Raw genomic sequence first — 15872 nt, forward strand, 5'->3', positions numbered from 1 at the left:
ACATTTCTTCTTTACTTAGTCATTGAAGATCACTTACATCTTTATTTTACTTTCAACTGAGAGTTACTGTGAAGGAAGAACATTTATATAATTGACAATAAATGTGTTGGTTCTCTGTGAAGGTAACAACATTCTCAAGGCTCTTGACAGCTGTAGATGTTGTGCAACTTCAGTCCCATACAGGGATTCACAATATGAATCTTTTATCACTGAGGCAGTTTGAGACAGAATTTTCCTTCCTCAAAAAAATAAGGTGAGTAATTTTTACACATTTGTCCTACTAACTCAACTATAATACTGTAAGGAATTAGTAGTAAGGAAATTTTTTTTTTTTTTTTTTTTTTTTTAATTTCCAGGCAGTTTCTTGGTACGCCATCTGCAAACAAGATTCTTCTTCTCCAAATTGATTTCAGTGAAGATTCCGGGAGTGCAAATATTCTCGCATCCGCCAGGTATGTGTTCTTTTTTTTAGAAAATTTATTCTGAATATTACTGATTACAAATTGATTTAATTAGTGCATCATTTGTGAAAAGGAACTGAGAATATGCATATTTCAAAACCCATGACATAGCTTGGTTTCTTTGCAGGTATTCCTGCATGAATGAAATCATCCGATCGAAACCTATAAGTGCTTGCAAGGTGTTTGTGTACTTCATTACTAAACTGCAACGAATAGAGGGTGGAACCTCCTACACTGGATTTCAGGGAGGTGAGTTTCACTTAAAATAATCTTTGTTCAAAAGAAATGTATATTGAAGTTTGTATTTTGTATACAAAACTCATACATATAACTGTTATTAAGATGTTCCTGTAGAACTTGTGATTGAGATGTTCCTGTAGAACTTGTGATTAAGTTATGTTAAATGATTTATTTAGGGCATTGGACATCTGTTCACATCGATGATCTCAGAAGTTCTCAAGACATCGTATCTGATGTTCAGAATTTAAGAAACATATCCATTTGTGATCTCTTCAAAGAAAATAAAAGCCAATATGAAGGTAACTCTAGATAAGTACTCAGAATCTTGAATTGACAGTACATTTTATGTTGCTTTTAACTGCTTCTATTTATCTCATTCATTACTTTAATTACTATTTGCTTATATAGAAATGGAGGTCCAGGACCCTATGCTTTTGCAGTCAGAGTTTGATAAGTCCGTAAGTATAATATCATTGTAGTTTCTAGTAGTAATTGTGTTTAAGCTTTAAGATTTGTCATTACCAGTGATGTGTTTCAGGTACTGGAAAGTATGTTTGACACAACAGTGCTGCTACGCAGTTGCGTCCAGAATGCTGTGAGCATGCTGAGGGACCCTGAAGATGGTGGCACCCTTAGTACAAGAAGAGTAGAGATCTTGCTTAGACTAATGGACAACAGTGACCAGCTGAAAGGTTTTGCTATCTATATCTCTGCTATATTAATTATCTGTATGTTTTATTTCAGTAGCTCATGTGTAAAATCATTAAACAAAACCTTTCTGAAGGTAGCTGCCATGGAGGCATAACTAACATAATTCGTTAATAGTCAATGCAAAGATTAATGTGATAACTTACCAGGCAGTTTTCAGAGAAACTAAAAACATATAAAAAGGAATGGTTAAAAACAAAAGGCAAAATCACAATTAGAATATCACAATCAGAACAGTTTTGATTAGTTTGATTAGTTATTGCACATGAACATTTTATTGGGGAATGTTTTCTTGTGTAATAGTTTCATTCATGGAGACCTTAAAAAAGCGCCTTCATCTCCTGTTGAAAACACGTGAAGACAATGCTGATATGCCCCTGAACTGGGTAACCAGAGAAGCATCAAATATTGAGGCCCTGCAAGAGGGTGGCACATTTAAGTAAGCACGCTACATATCTGAGAACTAAAACACTAAATGCCCATTACACATACATTTGTTTTTATGGATGGCATTCACATATGCAAACTTGCCACATCTGATCAGTTTACCTTGCCCATTACTGTTTCACTTACAGACATGCCCTATGGCGAAGAGTCCAGACAGTGGTCACTCCCTTCCTAGCCCATTTAATTTCTTTCATTGACCGCAACTGTAATCTGGACCTTCTGCTGGATAGTGACTGTAAGGATGAAGTCAAGGATATGTGGCTTCTTATATTTGGGGAGAAAGCGATGCTGGATATACCATACATTCCAGTTGGCCAAAGGTGAGAAGTACGAAGTCAAAATTTACTTAATTATTTATTGCATTACACTAACTACAGTTTAACTGAACAATAAATAAACAAGTTTAACTGAACAACAAATAAACTCATTTTCAAATGTTTGGTTCTATACATTGCGAAAAATACTCACCGTTTTTCCATAGCTTGGAGACCCCAACCATCCAGATCCAAAGCCACATATCTGTGGGAAGAACTGTGTCCTGCACCATGCCTTTTAGCTGGAGGATCAAAGATCTTTTGGATGACCTCTGGGTGTATACCTTACAGAGAGAGGGTGATTGAGTCTTTACACATCTATCTTAAATTATATATACATTTTATTTTACTTCAGAAATTTAAAATGTAATCAATACTTCAACAAGGAAAATAATCGTAAATTTTCCTCTCTTTCAGGTCAATCTCATCGGCAGTTTGAGGGGGTCTTCAAGAGAACTGTACTTGGGGAATATTTTGCAAGTGTGGACAAAGAAATGCAGAGGGAATTTTTCCAAAGATATCTTCAAGATTTCATTGCTTTGACAATGAAAGTTTCCTCTGTTGCTGAACAGCAAGTAAGACTACTAAATGTTCCTGTTTTATTTTGTCATTAACGAAAACATTTTTTTAGGGTTATAGTCCTTATTCTGCATGGTCTCACATAATCAGTCTGTAGTTAAGGAGAGTTGCCTCTTGCAGTTGCTGTGTGCCGCGCTGGCAAGCTGTGTGAATGAGCTGTGTACACGGCGAGGCATATCAGTGGAAAACAAGCTCTCCCTACCGCTGGTCCACTCCGCTTACCATGAGTTCCGGAAAGGTTTGCAAAACTTCTCCAGGATGATGTCTATCCTGCCTCAGGTGGCCCTTTCCTTGCAGGGGAATCCGCATGTTATGGGCCCAGCTGAGATGGTACATCTTATCTACATGTTCTGGTTCTCAGTGTGTACTCTGTCATCTTACTTCATGTGGCTTAACTTTTGAAAGTGCTTACTGAACTTAATTTCAAACACACTCAGTGACATGATGTTTAAATGGTCTGGAATTCACTAAGTAATAGACAACTCCTCTTAAATCATTTTAGCACATGTTTAATATGTAAGTTACTTTGGGGTTTACAATTTAAAACTTTTTGAGGTAGAATTTATTTCCATGGTGTTTATAATAAGAGTCATTAAAAAGATTTTAATACTCCACTTAAGATTTTAGATGTTTACGGTGCTCTGGCCTGTGTGGAGCAGCTAGAGCCCCAGGATTTAAACGGGGACTTCCAGCGGCAGTCTTGGCTGAAACAAGTGAAGAGGTTGCAGGTGCCCATTGAACTGGTCTGCTCAGAACGCAGCCTTAAACACTACAGCGAGAGGAGTCGTGAGATGGTGAAGTTCATACAGTGAGTTTCAGCAGCTCTTCAATCACTTCCAATTTCTAGTCCTTTCTTCCTTTTCTTTCTTCCATATGCATTAATAACACAGAGTTAAGCACCATCAGTTCACATCTGTGTGGTCAAACTGTGACGAATCACGCAAATGCCAGTGTTATATCAGAACTGCTTTTGTTTCAGAATTGTAGCTGTAACCTTGCCCCTTGTTGGATACAGCTAAATGTCCAGAGAATCTGTTTCTTTCATTATTAGCATTATGATTATACTGTAATTGTATTCATTTGTTTCATCCATGTAAGCTTATCGTGTTTGTCCTAGCACTGCTTGGAGGCGTATCTTCACGCTCTCTCTGTTTGTGGAGCACATACTGTTGGGCATCGAGCGTGAAGATGAGAGGTTGACGCCACTGGTCATGGAGCATACTCGAAACATAGGGAGGGTAAGAAAATGTGTGTGTGTGTGAGTGTGTGTGTGTGTGTGTGTGTGTGTGTGTGTGTGTGTGTGTGTGTGTGTGTGTATATATATATATATATATATATATATATATATATATGGGCTTTTCATAGCCTAGAGCTTCATTATGCACTTTGATGAAAAAATCACTGATGCTTGAAATTACATTTTATGTTTAATTCCTGTACCATTAAAAATTCCTTCCGTACTGTGAATGATAGTTTTTGCTTGGGCAAAACTGGATGAACAATCTGCCTCTTAACATATATTGATCAATTACTAGCTTCTGTACCACATTTAATAATACTATTTACCAAGACTTTTTTGGTATAATATTTACACCGGAGTTAAAGGTTAACATAATTTAAACAGAATTATCTTCTTTTTAAAGTATGTCAATGACATGCCAGATTTTTATTACATCCTTACATGTTAATTTTTACAACCTACTTTTGTCAAAGGTACTTGAAAAAAATCCAGATATGAAATTGGAAAAAACCTTTGGGGCTGTAATTGAAATACTCAGGTCCTGCAAGCAAAGAGCAAGTGACCTCATATTCAAGTAAGATCTCTGTTGATGTACTCCCAAATTAATTTAACTTATTAATTTTAAATTAACTTTCTTTGCCATTGAAACTGAGGTAAATCATTTGCTGTTCTGAAGTTTTAAATGGTTCTCTTTTTGAGGTATGGTCTCCAGTCATGTGCTATATGCAGGACTGAGCCACAAGACCCTGTGGAGTTGCCATGTAACCATATCTTCTGTCAGAGTTGCATCAAAAGGTGGCTGATCCCAGGTCAGATGTACTGTGCAATGTGTACTCAACCAGTGCCAGATGACTTTCAGCTGAATGTGTCAGAGGACGTTCGGTGGGTCTTCTCTCTTCTAACACTTCCTTCAGTTCATTTGGGTAGTGATGTGACAAAAATAATACTGATTATGTGTCCATCTGTCTGGACATGATGATTATTACAGGACCTGTTTCAAGTTGAATGCTCAGTTCAGACAACGGTGCAATGCCTTTTTTGTCGAAGTCGTGTCTACAGTGTGCTTCAAGGACAATTCCCCACCATCCAGAGGTGTGATTCTTCACCTACTGTCCTTCCTCATGGTTGAGGCAAAGCCAGCTTCCCTAACTCAAAGTAAGATCCACCTCTGTACTCGCAAAGCACCCTTAAAAGTTTTAAGGTGTACATCTTGATCTGTGTCACTGTGCCTGCAACTTATATAATACGGAATGACATAGGCATTACTACGTTGTGGACAATAGTTCTGTATTTATGTAGGTGTGTGCACTAACTGATGTTTGTGTGTTAAGACATTTTGTCTGCTGTCCTCTCTTCCAGTGCACAGCCGTATTCTCACAAAAGCCCTGTCACCCTTCGATGAGTGTGTGGACAGAAATCCCATTGTGCGGTCTATGGTGCTGAAACTCCTGCTCAAATACAGGTGCTGCATGAAAAGCATTTAAAGGAATTCAGATGGTCACGGTATTACTGAATGGTTTTTGCTCTGTGATTAACTGTACACAATGATGTATTTCAGCTTTGATGATGTGAAAGATTACCTCGAACATCATCTCACAGATGTACTGAGGAGCAAAATTCTGGATGACTCTGACAAAAGTGAACTGTATACTCTATACATCAATTGCTTTGAGGTAAGAACAGCAGTTGGATTTTAGGATCTACAAACAAATTTCATTCAACAGATTCCTGACATGCTTGTTTCTGTAGGATTCTATGTTTGAAAAAAAGCATCTGGGCTCTGGAGAAGAGCAGAAATTACATCTGCAGGAGGGTAGGGACTTCCTGCATTACTTCCTGCACACGGGCCGGGTGGATGCAGAGCAGGTCTCCATTGAGGCCCTGCAGCAGATTGCAAGACTACGCTTGTACTTGGACATGGGTGCACAGATGATTGCCACCTTACCACACAATGGTTAGTCTTACATGTGCCATTTCCATTTTGCAGATTTATCATATCCTCTGAAGAATTTGTCCAGAATAGAAAATATTGTCATATGGTGAAGAGATTGCTGATGGTTTCATTCCATGTCAAACAAACAATCTTAACATTATGTGATTAATAGGGAGCCTGGAGAAACATCAGACAGAGTTCTTGGACACAGTGATGGAGCTTTGTGGGAAGAGTGGGAATGACTGGTACAGAGTTTACCTGATCAGAAAGATCTGCAGTTTGCATGGAGTAGAGTTTGTTCGGAGTATGCAAAAGGAAGTTTCGTTTCGATGGCTTTTCCCACAGGAGATTTTGCAACAGGTAAAAGAATATATATATATGTTCCAAAAATGCTCTAAATACAGAAATAACAATCAGGTTTGGTGACGAATCTGATTTACACGTTTTCCTCTACACCAAATTTAGCTGATCAGCCAAGACTGGGGGCTGGTGAAAAATATTATAGGCGGGGCTATTGGTGAAGCAGCAACCCTCCCAATACAACTTAACACAAAATACTAATGCTCTGTGAAATAGCCAGTAATTATTTGGCATTAAAAATGACAATCATTGTTGCAGCTCTAGCTTGCTCAGATAGAAAGTAGAGTATACATCATTAGAAAAACATTTGAATATTTTGTTAACTAAATTAAAAGTTTTTAAACAAATAGAAGGCTTGCATTTTAAAAGTTAATGCAGTGGTCTTTATATTATCCAGCCATAAATTAGTTATCAAACCTTAGGAAAAGCTCCTATTCACATTACAACGACCTGAGCTTCGCTCATTTCGCCAGAACCACCACAACACACAGCTAGTTAGCTAACACTAGCAAGCTACTAGCTAAACAAGTTAGCTAGCTAACAGTTAGCTAACGCTAGTTAGCTAGCTCAGTTCGCCAAAACACTAAATTAGCTACAAAACAAGCTGTTAACCAGCTAGCGAACTACGTGAATGTTAGCTAACAGTTAACTAACACTAGCGCAAACCTAGAATTCGTTAGATTAACTAGTGCATTGGTACTATTAATGAAAAACTATCACAAAATACACAACTTGACTAGCAGCCAGGAATGCAGTGTCATGAGTAACCGCGTTCATAATTATGAACGTCAGTTGTCTCTACTCCACCACTGACTGACCTTTATCAGTAACGTCAGTTGTCTCTACTCCACCACTGCCTGACCTTCATCAGTAACGTCAGTTGTCTCTACTCCACCACTGACTGACCTTTATCAGTAACGTCAGTTGTCTCTACTCCACCACTGACTGACTGACCTTTATCAGTAACGTCAGTTGTCTCTACTCCACCACTGACTGACCTTTATCAGTAACGTCAGTTGTCTCTACTCCACCACTGACTGACTGACCTTTATCAGTAACGTCAGTTGTCTCTACTCCACCACTGACTGACCTTTATCAGTAACGTCAGTTCTCTCTACTCCACCACTGACTGACCTTTATCAGTAACGTCAGTTCTCTCTACTCCACCACTGACTGACCTTTATCAGTAACGTCAATTCTCTCTACTCCACCACTGACTGACCTTTATCAGTAACGTCAATTCTCTCTACTCCACCACTGACTGACCTTTATCAGTAACGTCAGTTGTCTCTACTCCACCACTGACTGACCTTTATCAGTAACGTCAGTTGTCTCTACTCCACCACTGACTGACCTTCCTCAGTAACGTCAGTTGTCTCTACTCCACCACTGACTGACCTTTATCAGTAATGTCAGTTGTCTCTACTCCACCACTGACTGACCTTTATCAGTAACGTCAGTTATCTCTACTCCACCACTGACTGACCTTTATCAGTAACGTCAGTTGTCTCTACTCCACCACTGACTGACTGACCTTTATCAGTAACGTCAGTTGTCTCTACTCCACCACTGACTGACCTTTATCAGTAACGTCAGTTGTCTCTACTCCACCACTGACTGACTGACCTTTATCAGTAACGTCAGTTGTCTCTACTCCACCACTGACTGACCTTTATCAGTAACGTCAGTTGTCTCTACTCCACCACTGACTGACCTTTATCAGTAACGTCAGTTGTCTCTACTCCACCACTGACTGACCTTTATCAGTAACGTCAGTTGTCTCTACTCCACCACTGACTGACTGACCTTTATCAGTAACGTCAGTTGTCTCTACTCCACCACTGACTGACTGACCTTTATCAGTAACGTCAGTTGTCTCTACTCCACCACTGACTGACCTTTATCAGTAACGTCAGTTGTCTCTACTCCACCACTGACTGACCTTTATCAGTAACGTCAGTTGTCTCTACTCCACCACTGACTGACTGACCTTTATCAGTAACGTCAGTTGTCTCTACTCCACCACTGACTGACCTTTATCAGTAACGTCAGTTGTCTCTACTCCACCACTGACTGACCTTTATCAGTAACGTCAGTTGTCTCTACTCCACCACTGACTGACCTTTATCAGTAACGTCAGTTGTCTCTACTCCACCACTGACTGACTGACCTTTATCAGTAACGTCAGTTGTCTCTACTCCACCACTGACTGACTGACCTTTATCAGTAACGTCAGTTGTCTCTACTCCACCACTGACTGACTGACCTTTATCAGTAACGTCAGTTGTCTCTACTCCACCACTGACTGACCTTTATCAGTAACGTCAGTTGTCTCTACTCCACCACTGACTGACCTTTATCAGTAACGTCAGTTGTCTCTACTCCACCACTGACTGACTGACCTTTATCAGTAACGTCAGTTGTCTCTACTCCACCACTGACTGACCTTTATCAGTAACGTCAGTTGTCTCTACTCCACCACTGACTGACTGACCTTTATCAGTAACGTCAGTTGTCTCTACTCCACCACTGACTGACCTTTATTAATATTCTTACATACTGAAAACCTTATGCATTTCAGGAAGAGGTTGTGGGCCAGGTGGATCAGTACCTTGTGTATGGGGAAGAGTATAAGACAGTACGTGAGGCGATTGCTAAGGCAGTATTTGAAGGCCGAGTGCAGAGCATCGATGCTGCCCTGGAGGTATACAACTGTTTTGTTCTGTGAGACTGATTTAAGAATTAGAGTGACTGTGTAAGGGCTCTCCACATACCATACCATGTTTTAAAAAAAACATTTCTGTAAATCCTTTCTGTTTGGGATTAAAGTGTGTTTTCTTTAGTTTTTCCCTTGTTTCACTGGCAGTAATTTTGTTGTACTGTGTACTCTGTCATCTGTTCTTAGAAATGCACATGTTCTCCAAGGAGAAGGTCCTTCTATATTCTTTTGGCACTGTTCCAAGAAGTTACCACTCTCTTCCGAGCATCTAATCCAGTCTTCCACCCCAAACCAGAGGTAGGGGCCTGAATCTTTGGGTCTTAGTATTTTTTAAGATGGCCATTAATCAGATATGTTCACATTTGGCCTATTCACCATATTATTAAATACTAGCAGTTTGACAGGCCCCATTATCATTAGCATGTTTGATGGTCTCTAGCAATGCCGAGCCCTTGAGGTCTTCGTCCGTGGCTCGCAGCATTTGTCTACCTCTGAGATGAAGGCCTTTGCCGAAGCCCTGGTGAACAACACACTTGGCAGCTTAAGCGTGCACATGAGGCATAGTAACATGGAACACACACTCACTGAGCTCGCCGTCCACCTGAAGGCGGTACTGCTGTGTGGGTCTGATGGTCTCCTGCATCCCCTCACACAGCTGGGCCTGTCCCCTTCTACCATGCAGGCATGTGTGCTACCCTGATTATTCTCATACTACATATTGCATACATACTCTCATGCTATGTACTACTACTACATACTAGCTAGGCTAGATTCAATCTTTATGTTATTACCTTCTCTGTGATTCATATTTTCTGTGTTATATTACATAGGCAGCATTTATTCCCACCATGCCAGAAGACATGTTTGCCACGGCACGAAAGGCTCTTGGCTTCACGTGGTATAGTAAGTCAAGCAGCAGATGGCATTTTTCATTTTTGTGGTGTAACACAGTTGGAAAGGTGTAAGCACTGTAATGTGTCCTGTTTTGCAATATGCTTGAGTGTCATTGTCACAGTGGAGATGATGGTTTTTGGATTTTTAGTTTTTGTTTACGCTGTTGTATATTTCTCACCCTCCCTTAGCGTGTCCCAATGGCCACCCTTGTGTTGTTGACAAGGTAAGCTCCAGGTTCCAGGTCTTCTCACATGATCGTGCATGCTTTGAAGTCTCTCAGCAGGTCTTTGGGCTTATTAACATCAAAGCCACAGACAGAGAGCCCTGTTTATGACTTCTTCAAAGACAGACACCTGAAGGGGTATCGGGATAGAGGCCAGTTTCCTCCAGCAGTAGATTAACAGGGTTGCTGTGAACTGTGAACTGGTGCTGAGCATGATTTTAAGAGGCTGGTCACTGCTGTTTCCTGCAGTGTGGCCAGCCCACCCAGCTGGGCAGATGTCTGGAGTGTGGTGCTACAGTGGGAGGCCAGAACCATTTGGCTGTGCATGGCTTTCGTCGAACTCAACAGATGTAAGTCCAAGTGTTAAATTGAGACAGGGATGGTAAATGAAACATAAATCCATAAAGTTGAATTTTTCTTTATGGAATAGCAGTGAAGAATGAAAATAATTAGACTTTAAACCCCATTAAAGCCCAGCAAGGCTGTATGTCATAAATAGGGTGTTTAAAAAAAAAAAAAAGTAATAAAATTAAATTTTCAGGGGGGATCGTACACAGAGAGGCCACATTCTAGGAGACCCACAAAGAAGAGACAACCCAGAAGCCCTGGACACCAAAAGCCTGTCTCTGACTCCTTTCACACTAATCCGAATGCTAACCCACCTGACCATGCTGCTAGGGGCCACCGAACAGCCTCAGGTACCGTCACTGCTGCACCAGAGTGATGAAATGATAGTAAAGAACTGCCATACACATTCTCACCTTGCTTTTGTCACAACTCCCCAGAGTATAGCACACATCATCCGGCCACCAGTACAAGATCCCTGCGGATTTCTGATGCAACATCTGGCGAAGGACTTGGAGCAGCTGAGCAGGGCTGTGGGAAAGGGGGCAGATGAGACTGTCACTGCTGCTCATCTGCTACTCAGCTGGGCCTTGGAACCTCCTCAGTCTGCCCAGTGTAGGTCCCGTTAAGTGTTTCTCAGGCCCGATTAAGTAGAGCATGATAGTGACTTGATCTTTGCCTTCGTGCTAAGTGCTTAGTGCCTTTGGCACACTGCTTAAATGTCGTTGCGTAAATGCGGTCACTGTAGGGACTGCTGGTTACGACAACACCCTCTCCACTAAGGAGGCCAGGAACGCCTGGGAGGTCGCCATGGCTCAGAACATCATCACTCCCAAACTGAAGGCAAGAGAGCTAGCACACAGCAAGCACATAGCACTGGTCCAGTCAGAAAGAAACACCACATGGCTCTTCATGTTAAAACGTCACCTCCATCCTCTACTCCGGATCAGGTTTTAATGAGAATGTCATGTCGGGTTAACAGAAACTGGAACGCAAGCTGCAGAAGGTGGGCGCCCGCATGCGGGACGATTCCCGTGTGTCGTCCGATCCCATCCTGAAGCTGATGTACGGAGACCCAAGGTTGTTCCTGTCCTCCGTGACCCAGAGCTCCGTGGTCCACAGCTCTGCCGTGTGGAGCTGCAGGGAGGGCGGCTCTCTGCTCAGCCTCATGCATGTCGTCGAGCAGAACGATGGCAAGGACAACTTCCCACTGCTCTGGAGGTTCTTGCAGAAGGTCATTGGAGTCTCAACTTTGCCACCTTTTTTTCCAACTAACCACGTGCCTCTGACTCATAGACATTTGTTGTTGTTTTATCAGCTCGGTTTTGAGTGGGTGGGTTTGATGTTACAGATTTGCAGTTTGTTTGTTTGTTTCACTGTGCAGGAGCCAGAGCTCCGGCTGGTCAGGTTCCTCCCTGACATACTGGCTCTGCAGAGAAACCTGGTTAAGAAGTTTCAGAACCTGCCAGATTTGATCAGTGGCACAATCAGGGATTTCCTTGATAAACAAAATTCAGGTACATTTAGGTTCATGACTTAAATCCTGATTTATGACACTGCTGCTGTGTTTGATCTAAGGAAAGTGTATGGACACATAACAATTCACAAATGCTCTATGATGGAAGTTACTTAATGAAGAGTAATATCATGTTTCAACAGCATCTCTGAAGAGTTGGTACCTGAAGCGCATCCAGATCTTCCTGAACTCATGGAACCAACTTAGAACTTCCCTGGTCAATTGTGAGTTTATCACAAAATATACATAAACTATTTAAGTACTTACTATTTAAGTCCTCAAAGTTTCCTGATTTTAAAAAAAGTCACAAAACCACGCCATAGTCTCACATTACTGTTCCATTTACGTAAAGCAGCATTTGGCATCAAGTTGTGTTGTGTGGTGCATGTGTGTGCGCGTATGCGTGTGTGCACGCAGTTGAGGTGAAAGTGCCAGATGATTATTGTAGCATAGACCTGGATGAGGGCAGCGAGCTGCAGGTGCTTGTCCCCCGGCGACAGGGAGCAGGGCTGTGTGCCACCGCGCTGCTCAGCTACCTGATCTCCCTCCACAATCAGTTGGTCAGCACAGCGGAGGAGCACACAGGCGAGGACTGCAGGTTAGAACGCTGCCATGACAGAGTTTTGCTCTCCGGCCACAGAGAATATGATGTCACAGTTAAAATACGTCTGGCTCGTTTTAAAACTAGATTCGCCACAGATACACATTACTGTCAGGAGAGTTTTTATTGAGTTTTAATTTATTGCACCATTTGAAAATGTCAGATGCCTTTTCCATTGTGAGCACATTTCATAATGCGTGGACCAGAAGAAATGGTCAAGAATGACTTGGAATAAAATGTTCTTAGTCCAGTGACACAGATGTTAATGTTATGAACGTCTGGTTTTTTATTCCCTTCAGCTGTAAATTCAGTTTTTGGTTTTCATATGACAGCCATTATAGGAAAGCCATGTCAAAATGGCAGATTTACCTGTTGCTGTTGAAGATTTGTGTAAGACATGCATATTTAAATGTTAAACCCATATTCTTTATGCACAGAGTGAAATAGGAACAATTCACCATTTGACGTTACCTTGTGGACAGGCGGGAAAAATGTAGATTGTCAAACAAGGGAGGGTGGTGTGAAAGTATGCGTCTCTGTGGCATGCAGCTACAAAGTGAGCCTGGCGGAGGTGAGCGAGCTGCACGTGATTGGCTATGAGGTGGAACGAGATCTCCTCCCCCTGGTGGTGGCCAACTGCCAGTACAGCGTGGAGCGCGGCCGGGAGACGCTGTCGGAATATGACTTGCCCAAAATCCAGCAGCAGGTCCTCGGTCGCCTCCTGCGGGGCAAACCTCAAATCACGCTGGCCGTGAGTGACCTGCTTCTGCTGTAGTCTGCTCTTAACAGTCTTCATTCGTGTGGGTTAGCTGCGAACAAAAAAGCATTCATTTCCTCATTCGTGTTAATATACTGCACTGCAGTAATATGCAAGAATATGAAGAACATAAAAAAACAACAACAACTATGTAATAGCACTGGCAGTCTCTCCACTGTAGTTAGTATTAAGTTTATAAATATGACATCATTTTCTTTACAGGGAATCCCAACTCTAGTCAGCAGGCAAGACAGAAATTATGAGAACATTTTCAAAGACATCAGAGAAAAAGTAACTCAGGTAAGGAAACAATGGTATTGTATCATCTGTCCAAATTATTCAAGCTAAGATTCATGTTAAAATGCTAAAACTATGTTTAAGACCATTCCACTTGTGCGAAAAGTGTTGAAATGGAACTTTGCGTATGTGTGCATTAGGAGCCCCTGATGCCTCTGATCTCCTCTGGGCTGGTGACGGAGCTACAGGGCCTCAGTGATGTCTGCGAGGCCCTGGGGGCCATCGAGGTAGCGCTGGGCTTCCTGGCCATGACCGGAGGTGATGAACACATGCCTCTGGAGGATTACCTGGAGAGGAGACTGCAGATGGGCCATCACACGGCCCCTCACGTCCTCAAGGTGGGCCGGTGTTCCGTGCGAGCAAGATGGAGCACTTTGGCTTTCATGTGTAATAGGTGCAGTAGGAAATCTGTTCATTCTGCACGTTTGCCTTTGTCTTGACATTTACGGGATGGCGTCTCTACGGACGTGAAGGCTCTGGGCAGATGCTGTCTGAATCACTGCGTGGCTCTGTGGCAACTCCTCACCTCCCTGAAGTCCGAGCACATGCTTCGCCTTAAAAGGGTAACGGATCGCGGACCGGCACAATGCGCGTCGGCGTGACTCGCACGCCTTCCGGTCTCCGTTTGCGTGTGTCCTCACTTCTCGCGTCCTGTTCCCTTTTCTCAGGACCCATTTTCAGGAATCCCAGCTGAGTACCAGCAGGCCCTGGGGGACGATGCCAAACAGCTGCTCTCCGGCTTCCTGTCCCAGAGCAGGGCGGACGCTTGGCTGTTGGAGATGCACGAGTTCCTGCTGCTGTGTCTGAAGAGCCAGCAGGCCACGGACACTTTCCGGCCGGACTGGAGGTGAGCAAGCAGGGAACGTGCCGTGCGGGAGCTGTAGTTTATGGCACCGTGTTACAGCGTTAACCTTTTGCCTATCTCTGTTTAATTGCTCATCAGCCTTAAAGACACCCTGGTCTCGTACATGGAGCGTAAAAACCTCGACATCCCTCTGGATGTGGAGGCAGCGTTTCCAGACCAGATCCAGCTTTCCCAGCTAGTCGAGACCTGGAAGTTCACCATCACCCACAAGCAACAAAGATAAATGGCTGAAGAGAAAGGCGTCATTACAACATTCCATTCAAATACAACTGTGGTTACTCAGGCAAATCTTTTCCGTCAAGTGTACTTTCTGATATTTTTTTGTTGTTGTTTTAGATTTTTGTTAGAAAACTAAACTCAAGGAAAATAAACATTTGTTGTACATTTTATACAATTTTAGATGTCAATTTAGATGTAATTTCTTTTCCAATTGACTTTTAAAGGGTCTTTAGGTGTAGTACATTCATTCAGCCTATTTGCAAAGGCCTGGAATTATTTTCATTAGTTAATCTTCATACGTTGTCCCAGAGCTCCATGCAGTGATGTGTTTCTACCACTGGAGGGGGCTGTGTACCACTTTACTGAGGCCTACACTATAATCACGAAGTGTTTACAAATGGTATGCTCCTTTACTTTGTTCACTAACTATTATATAATCAAGTAATTTTTCCATCTCTTTAATTCACCATTCCAGAGAAATCTGTTGGAATAATATGTTTCGTATGAATGTTAATCATGAAAATAAAGTAAATGCTAAAGAGTAAACCTGTGCCTTCAGATGTCTTTCAGCCCGAGTCTAAAGATATCTCTTGGCATTTAAGCAGAGCGTTTCCAACTTTACCTCCAAAGCAAATCAAACACACTTCAGCACTCAGCCTTCCACAGGCCACTGAGCACAGAGAACCAGCCGCATGGATTCTAGTGTCTCCCACATAGCTAATAAAGCTGGAATTCAATTAACAAATAATGAATGAATAAATGAATTAATTACTATTTGGATTGTTTTCCAGCCCTGCATGAGACTTAGACTTATGTTCATATTTCAACCTCATGTCGGTGGCCAAGGAAACGGTTTATCAAGGCAGAGTTGTGGTTTCCCAGGCAAAGATTCAGTCCGAACTAAGTGAATCACACTACATCCAAGAAATTGAATTATAATAATCAATAATCATAAAAGTTCTTTAATTCCAGGAACTTACCATTTGAATGCCACATTTGTGTTTTCTATTAATGTCATATGATTAATGCATAATGTAATTTCCCTGGTTGGAAAATTCTATGGCATTTCTCCTGTAGTGCCCCATAAAACTGTCCTAAGGGTTGTTTGTGACAATAGTGGTATTCCAAGCATCAAATTGACTTGATTTTATTGT

The 15872-nt window shown here is 41.9% G+C and overlaps 1 protein-coding gene across 2 annotated transcripts in view; it reads left to right on the plus strand.

Moving 5' to 3' along the window:
* Positions 1 to 15264, plus strand: part of LOC113591432 (E3 ubiquitin-protein ligase rnf213-alpha-like) — a 34409-nt gene extending 19145 nt beyond the window's left edge. For both annotated transcript variants that reach the window (XM_035533291.1, XM_035533292.1), the window contains 39 exons: positions 123 to 253; positions 357 to 452; positions 589 to 710; positions 878 to 1000; positions 1110 to 1159; positions 1240 to 1393; positions 1713 to 1848; positions 1985 to 2176; positions 2338 to 2468; positions 2588 to 2745; positions 2870 to 3079; positions 3370 to 3557; positions 3867 to 3987; positions 4463 to 4563; positions 4689 to 4871; positions 4978 to 5144; positions 5349 to 5451; positions 5548 to 5662; positions 5739 to 5943; positions 6095 to 6282; positions 8864 to 8986; positions 9188 to 9298; positions 9441 to 9683; positions 9832 to 9904; positions 10084 to 10118; positions 10368 to 10468; positions 10660 to 10816; positions 10904 to 11078; positions 11212 to 11306; positions 11446 to 11697; positions 11848 to 11980; positions 12123 to 12203; positions 12397 to 12577; positions 13130 to 13331; positions 13560 to 13637; positions 13775 to 13972; positions 14108 to 14197; positions 14303 to 14481; positions 14578 to 15264. In XM_035533291.1, coding sequence (XP_035389184.1) covers positions 123 to 253; positions 357 to 452; positions 589 to 710; positions 878 to 1000; positions 1110 to 1159; positions 1240 to 1393; positions 1713 to 1848; positions 1985 to 2176; positions 2338 to 2468; positions 2588 to 2745; positions 2870 to 3079; positions 3370 to 3557; positions 3867 to 3987; positions 4463 to 4563; positions 4689 to 4871; positions 4978 to 5144; positions 5349 to 5451; positions 5548 to 5662; positions 5739 to 5943; positions 6095 to 6282; positions 8864 to 8986; positions 9188 to 9298; positions 9441 to 9683; positions 9832 to 9904; positions 10084 to 10118; positions 10368 to 10468; positions 10660 to 10816; positions 10904 to 11078; positions 11212 to 11306; positions 11446 to 11697; positions 11848 to 11980; positions 12123 to 12203; positions 12397 to 12577; positions 13130 to 13331; positions 13560 to 13637; positions 13775 to 13972; positions 14108 to 14197; positions 14303 to 14481; positions 14578 to 14722 — 5526 coding nt within the window. In that variant the 3' untranslated portion in view covers positions 14723 to 15264. The remainder of the gene's footprint in view (positions 1 to 122; positions 254 to 356; positions 453 to 588; positions 711 to 877; positions 1001 to 1109; positions 1160 to 1239; positions 1394 to 1712; positions 1849 to 1984; positions 2177 to 2337; positions 2469 to 2587; positions 2746 to 2869; positions 3080 to 3369; positions 3558 to 3866; positions 3988 to 4462; positions 4564 to 4688; positions 4872 to 4977; positions 5145 to 5348; positions 5452 to 5547; positions 5663 to 5738; positions 5944 to 6094; positions 6283 to 8863; positions 8987 to 9187; positions 9299 to 9440; positions 9684 to 9831; positions 9905 to 10083; positions 10119 to 10367; positions 10469 to 10659; positions 10817 to 10903; positions 11079 to 11211; positions 11307 to 11445; positions 11698 to 11847; positions 11981 to 12122; positions 12204 to 12396; positions 12578 to 13129; positions 13332 to 13559; positions 13638 to 13774; positions 13973 to 14107; positions 14198 to 14302; positions 14482 to 14577) is intronic.
* Positions 15265 to 15872: the final 608 nt, after the last annotated feature.

The sequence above is a fragment of the Electrophorus electricus genome, chromosome 14, assembly GCF_013358815.1.
Source record: "Electrophorus electricus isolate fEleEle1 chromosome 14, fEleEle1.pri, whole genome shotgun sequence".
Classification (NCBI taxonomy): Eukaryota; Metazoa; Chordata; class Actinopteri; order Gymnotiformes; family Gymnotidae; genus Electrophorus; species Electrophorus electricus.